Source organism: Eurytemora carolleeae, unplaced genomic scaffold, assembly GCF_000591075.1.
Source record: "Eurytemora carolleeae unplaced genomic scaffold, Eaff_2.0 scaffold517, whole genome shotgun sequence".
In the NCBI taxonomy this organism is placed as follows: Eukaryota; Metazoa; Arthropoda; class Copepoda; order Calanoida; family Temoridae; genus Eurytemora; species Eurytemora carolleeae.
The window spans coordinates 76,240-83,204 of NW_019396680.1; the positions used below are offsets into that span (position 1 = coordinate 76,240).

The 6,965-nt window shown below is 32.0% G+C and overlaps 1 protein-coding gene across 1 annotated transcript; it reads right to left on the minus strand.

Moving 5' to 3' along the window:
* Positions 1–2,003: 2,003 nt before the first annotated feature.
* On the minus strand, positions 2,004–2,465 carry LOC111707301 (profilin; the record flags this gene model as incomplete). The annotated part of the gene is given in 1 exon segment (XM_023480383.1): positions 2,004–2,465. A coding segment is annotated over 1 exon segment (77 nt), but the record flags the coding sequence as incomplete, so codon positions are not given.
* Positions 2,466–6,965: the final 4,500 nt, after the last annotated feature.

Genomic DNA, 6,965 nt, shown 5'->3' on the forward strand with positions numbered 1-6,965 from the left:
AGAGGAATCTGTGAGGATAAATTCATAGTAATGCTCCAAGATAAAGATATAAATCTTCGAACAAGAAAACTGTAATCCAGGAATCATTCAGTCTCCTGAATATAAATATCTGTTTATTAAAGATATATTAAAAAAACAATATCATACTCGTTCTTACTCTCTAAAATATATATAATAACCTCTTTTACGTTCAAAATTCTAAATTATTTTACAGTGAATTTCATAAAAGAACTGATAACTTGACTTAAACTCAGTTTTTTTAAATTCCATTATCTTTGCAACCTGGTGGTTTAACATTTGATATTTTAAACTTTGAATGCACCTTGAGATCTGAACGCCATCAGGGAGCAAAGGTTTATGTTTTGGTGAGTAATCAGTTTCTTCAGAGAATTGTAAAGCTTTATGAAATTCCTGCTGAGAGGGGGGGGAGGTCAATTTGACCCCCCCCCCCTTTAGTTTTTAGTTTTTTTTACATAACTCAAAAAGTATTGATCTGAGGCTGTTAAAATTTTCTGACTTTTCTTAAATAGCCATAGCCCTCCCTTAAGGTCTAAAATCGGGCTTTTATACTAACTGCCTGAGTTCTCAGGCATAACCCCTAAATGACAAATTTTTCTTGTAACAAACTAATTCTTTGTTTTGACCCACTTTCAGTTGTCAGACTTTGATAACTTAAAGCTTTAGCTATGACATAGGGAAGGGAAACGGATTGTACAAGTTTTGCAAAGAAATTTGCACATTTTTAGTTTTTCTTAATTACACATCAAGTTATTTAAAATTTAGCAAAATTTACATATTTGAAATTGCATGGTCAAGGGCTTTTCAAAATGAATATTTCATCATTTTTTGGAAATTTTTTTTTTCGCAAACATTTTTACTATATAGAACTGTATTTTGCAAAAAAAATTCAATTTTTCCAAATTTGCTAATTTTTTACAGACTCTAGAATTAGACTATTAGCGCTTTCCAATGATGTATCATATTTGGACATAAAACATGGGATTTAGAAGGGGGGGGGGTCAAATTGGACCCCCCAAGCGTATCCTGTTTTTCCAGGGATAAGGTTAACCCCAACTTTTCTTTCAGTCAGAGTACTGCAAATTACTGTAGTAACGTACTGAAATCTTAGTTAGGGGTTCAGGGAGTTTTAACATATTTCTAGACACCCTCCATGTATATATGGGAAAGCCTATAAAGCTTTGTCTGTTCAGTGGTCAAGCACGTATATAAAGTTGTAATCTCTGTTTGCTTGTTTGACCGATCATAACTCAGGAACCCCTTGACCGAGATGCATCAAATTTTGATTAGGGAACTCGGGAGACCCCTAAGTTGAGTGGGTCGACTTTAATAGCGAAAACTTTCCGGTAAAATAGGATGGAATTGGGTTTTTAGTAACCTGGGCAGAGCCAAGAGCTAGTTATATATAAATGTTTATAATTTTAAAAAACAAATTTTTTTCAATTGCATGGTTTCTTTTCAAAAAAGACTTCTGCGTTCCTATACTGCAGGAGAACATATAGGAATTATCAGACGGTTTTAAACCTAGAAAAACGACAATATCTCCTAGATCATTGATCAGATCGATAAAGGTTTCAAGGGTACCGTTGTAAGTCAAGCTTGGTAGTTCTGTCCCTCAAACTAATATTTAAAATAATTAGTAAAACTGGGAAATTTATTTAAATCTTAATATCAAGTAATCGTAAAAATGCATTGAACACATTAAAATGAACATAAAACTGTCTGAAAGGGACTGCTTTCTACAAGTTATGCTTAATCTTGTTTTATATAATACTTTTTTATAACTAAAACTTTAGGCTCCAATAAAAGGAATAGTTTTGAAGTAGGTTTACTTTAAATATAAAATAGTCCCTTGAAGGAATTGAGTCTTTGGAACAAAATCAAATATTTAAACCTCAATAGCTTCAGAACCCGATGTTCTAAACCTTTGATATTTCAAACTCAGATTATTTGAGCTAACAGAATTCATAGTTTGAAATATCTAAGGTCAGCAACATTTGGTTCCAAGAATATAGTGATTAGAAAATCAGAGTTTGTTTCAAAGACTCAATTCCTTTGTATTTGAACAGGATTGCTGAGCTTGAGCTAAAAACTGGAGAGCCAAGAAACCAACCAGGAGCAATTTAATATTTGAACAAGGTTCGGTTCAGCTATGATGGGTATCCGGAGATGGTTTAGATCGTTGATGTACCCAGAGAAGGTTTAGTTCTCCGCTAGACCTGGAAAAGGTTTAGTTCTCCGATACACCCGGAGATGGTTGTGTTCTCCGATAAACCCGGAGAAGGTTTAATTCTCCAATGAACCCGGAGATGGTTTAGTTCTCCAATGAACCCGGAGATGGCTTAGTTCTCCGATGAACCCGGAGAAGGTTTAGTATCCGACAGTGATTAGATATTCCCCAAGTTTCTCCGTGACGGCTGCGCACTGCTCGGGTACTACAGGCTCCTGGAGAAATTAATAATATAACTATTATTTATCAATTCAAGTTCCACGGGCAACAGCTGCTAATTATAATTACTATTACTATTATTATCCTTTTTCATACTATTATTATTATCATTATCATTATCATTTATGATTTTTACCAAGGTATTTATTACTTTAAATTACTTTATAATTATTATCATTATCATTGTCATTTATGATATTTAGTAAGGTATTTATTACTATAAATTACTTTATAATTATTATCATTATCATTGTCATTTATGATATTTANAAATTTTTAAAATTTTTGATCATTCATAAACCTTCCCTGAGGTCACGTGAGGTCCTACACACAATTCGGGCCCGATTGGTTCAGCCGTTTTGTCGTTTATTGGATACAAACAAACAAGCAAAAAGACAGACAAGCTAAATTTGAAAATAGATACAGATAATATAAATGATATTATGTATCTGTATCCTACTGAATCCTAGGGCCTAGGGGTAATATGAGGAACACAGAAACCTTCTGTTCTCTGTAAATCTATCTATCTATCTATCTATCTATCTATCTATCTATCTGTAAATATACCGGATTATCAGATACTTTATCTATAAATACTGCACATTGTACATATATGTATTATGTCACGTGAGCATATTTATACAAAATACTTTTATTTATATCTCAGTATGCCCACTGTGAGAATATTGGTGTGGTGTGGTGTGGAAGTGTGGAATAGGAATACGACTTTTAGACTGAAGATATGATTTAGAAAAGATCAATTAAGATTTTGCAGCAAGCACAGGCCATTTCACTTTAAAAAAGTACTTTTTAAGCTACTACAGTGGTGAACCTATTTATCAAAATAATACAGACGACATTATAGTGCAGCTTTGCTTTCTATCCAGCTTACATGTTAATTGTAAACAAAAGGAAGCTGTGAGCTTGACGGGCAATTTATCTTTTCAATATAAAAAAAATTTTTATGACACAAAATTGACTGGTTTTGTTTGTACGGAAACATAAGAAATAAACTGGCAAAGGCAGTTCTCATGTTATCAAAATGTGTACTGCATATTTTATCCAGCTGTGTCATATCAGGGTTAAATATCCCAAAAAATAGAAACCAATTAATAAGCATGAATCTTTTTATGTTTTAAAACAATAATATTTTAAAAACAAAAATATTTCCCTTTTTGATTCACAGCTTCCCTTTGTTTACATGCAAACTGGAAAGAAGACCATTGAATTTTTATGTGGATATGGATCCTGGATCCGCACTGGAAAAAATGAATCCGGGTCATTTCATTAAGATTTATTAAATTTTTTAAACAAAAAAAGTTAATTTTTTTTTATTTTTTCGGTTCTTTCTATTAAGTAAAACTTGATGAACCATTCAGAAATGAGGAAATTTTTATAATCTCTCTTATTTTTAAAAGTTCAGATTTGGGTTCAGGAGTAAAAAAGTTTTTTTTTTGCAGTTTTTGGTTAATATTTTACCACTTGGATCCGGATCCGTGGATCCGCATATTTTTTCAGCCAAAATCTTGCGGATCCAACGGATTCGGATCCTAAGCACTGCTGTAAAGTAAGGAAAGCAAGGCTTACCACTGTTGTAAAAATGTCTGAATTGTAACAAAATTGATTGCACATAATATTGCTTTAATGTCGTCTTTCGTTACCACAGTTCATGTTCTCAATGTATTATATAGTAAAGAGAACTTAAATACAAATTAGATCACACCTTATAATATTGCTTTTTAACAATTTTTAAACTTGTTGCGCAAAGATATTACAAAAGCAATAGATTCTAGTACAATAGATTCTAGTACAATAGATTCTAGTACAATAGATTAAAGCACGATAGATTCTAGTACAATAGATTCTAGTACAATAGATGGCAACGTAGAATTTGTAGACTCTCAGTAAAGAGTCATTTTTACGTCACAAGTTTTAACAGTTTTTTTTGTGTCCGACAAAATTATTAATAATAGTGATAATCTTGGAATAAAGTGGTTATCTTACGGTAAAATAAGTTCAATTTTGTGTTCTTTAAATCTGTCGAAAAATAGTGTGCAAATAATTTTATATGTAAATTTTTATTCATACTAGTGTGTACTGTACTGTAGTAAGTCCAACAAAAAAGTATAAAATAGTAAATGCGAAAAAAAACCTTCATTTACGGGGAAAAATGGGGTCCGAAGTTAAGGTATAATGACTGCATGAAAGTTTTGTTTATCAATTATATCACGATTTTTTAGCGATTTTTATCAATCTAATATTTGGAAATTAAAATCTGTTTGTCAAAGAAGAAAAAATATATTGCCTTATTATTTTAAAAAAACGTATAGTTTATGATTTTGAACGTGAAACCTCTGAAATCTGTCTGTATAGTTTATATATTTTTTTTTAGATCTAACAAGGATAGAATAAAATGAGACATTACAAACTTTAATATACCGTACCGTACGTAGACTGTAGTATAATTCTAACATTTATATGCAGAAAAAGGAAGCAATTTTCTTTCATACCTTATGTTCACATTGCTTTAAAGAAACTTTTTTCATCAAGTTTTACAAACATTTTTTTATTATTTTATCTTTCGGTTAAACCATCGATTAAAAACATTACAGATAGAACACTATATGTCGTCTTTTCAAGATTTTGGGGTTTTCGTTCACAATAACCTTGAGGTAGAGGCCTAAAGGAGTTCCGCAAATGCAGGGTTAACTAACAAGAAGTAGAGAGAAAGCTAATGTGAGTTACCACACAAAATATGGGCCTGATCGATTAAGCCGATTAGACGTTTATTTGACGCAGACAGACAGAGAGACAGATAAAAAAATACAACCCAAATTCATATAGATATTATATTAATTTTTATTATTTTCTACCAACAGTACTGTACAATAATATTCCACTATTTACCAACAGTACTGTACAATTGATAAACCACTATCTACCAACAGTACTGTACAATGATATTCCTGCACTGTCTACCAACAGTACTGTATAATGATATACCACTTTCTACCAACAGTACTGTACAATGATATACCACTATTTACCAACAGTACTGTACAATGATATACCACTATCTACCAACAGTACTGTACAATAATATTCGACTATCTACCAACAGTACTGTACATGATAAACCACTATCTACCAACAGTACTGTACAATGATATTCCTGCACTGTCTACCAACAGTACTGTATAATGATATACCACTTTCTACCAACAGTACTGTACAATAATATACCACTATCTACCTACAGTAATGTACAATGATATACCACTATTTACCAACAGTACTGTACAATGATATACCACTATTTACCAACAGTACTGTACAATAATATACCACTATCTACCTACAGTAATGTACAATGATATACCACTATCTACCAACAGTACTGTACAATAATATTCCACTTTCTACCAACTGTACATGATATATCACTATCTACCAACAGTACTGTACAATAATATTCCACTTTCTACCAACTGTACATGATATACCACTATTTACCAACAGTACTGTACAATTATATACCACTTTCTACCAACAGTACTGTACAATATTACACCACTATCCGTTTTCTTTCCGTTTATTAGAATTTAAAACTTTATTCAGTCAAATGTTGAATAAAGGAACAGTTTATTTGTCAGCATTGTGCTTTATTCAAATTTTTTCTTACAATTCAACAAATTTTATCTGTGCTTTTCTGTTTTTAAGAGTCAGCAATTTCAATTTTTTTTTAACTAAAAATTAAAAACCTTGGAAATAATACTTCCCATTTAAGCTCTCTAACCTCTACCCTTCTTTAAAAAAACTTTTCAAAATTTGTGCCGTTAAATACTTTTTTAGAATTTTGTTGTCTCTGTAGTATTGCCTTAAAAATAATTCAGTATTACAAACCAAGATTGAGTGGAATAACAAAACATGGTTGCACTCACAATATATTTATATTATAACGATACAAACGATTATTGTTGGACCAACTAAAGTTGATCTAAATATAAATGACAATCGCCAGGGGCAAATATATTTTCACTCGACTCTTCTGATCAGATGCTTAGTGCTAACTGACTCCCCTATGGAACTCCGGGGTTAAGATGGTTGACGATCTGCTTTCTCTGTCGGCAAGATAAATGCTGTTCGACTTACTATCTCTAGATAAGAAAGAGGGTTTAATATCCTTCCCTCTACCTGTTAATCTTTTCTTCAGCATTGATGTGTGCACCCCGCGGATGGTGGGTGGTATCTTTAGATAAAAGAAGGAGTTCAATACCCACTGTTTTGTATTTTAGGTTGAAAACATACCTTGTGGACTGGATCTAGATTGTTTGGCTTTATTCTAAGATTACATTTGTTATGTGCATCATTTCTCTGATTGGGAGCAATGAACTTATATGAGATTATGTACATAGGGATGAACGCTGGTTGGGTGCACAGTAGTATTGCCTAGATTGCAAAATACATACCCCACTTTCCAAGGAAGTTTTTAAAAGAA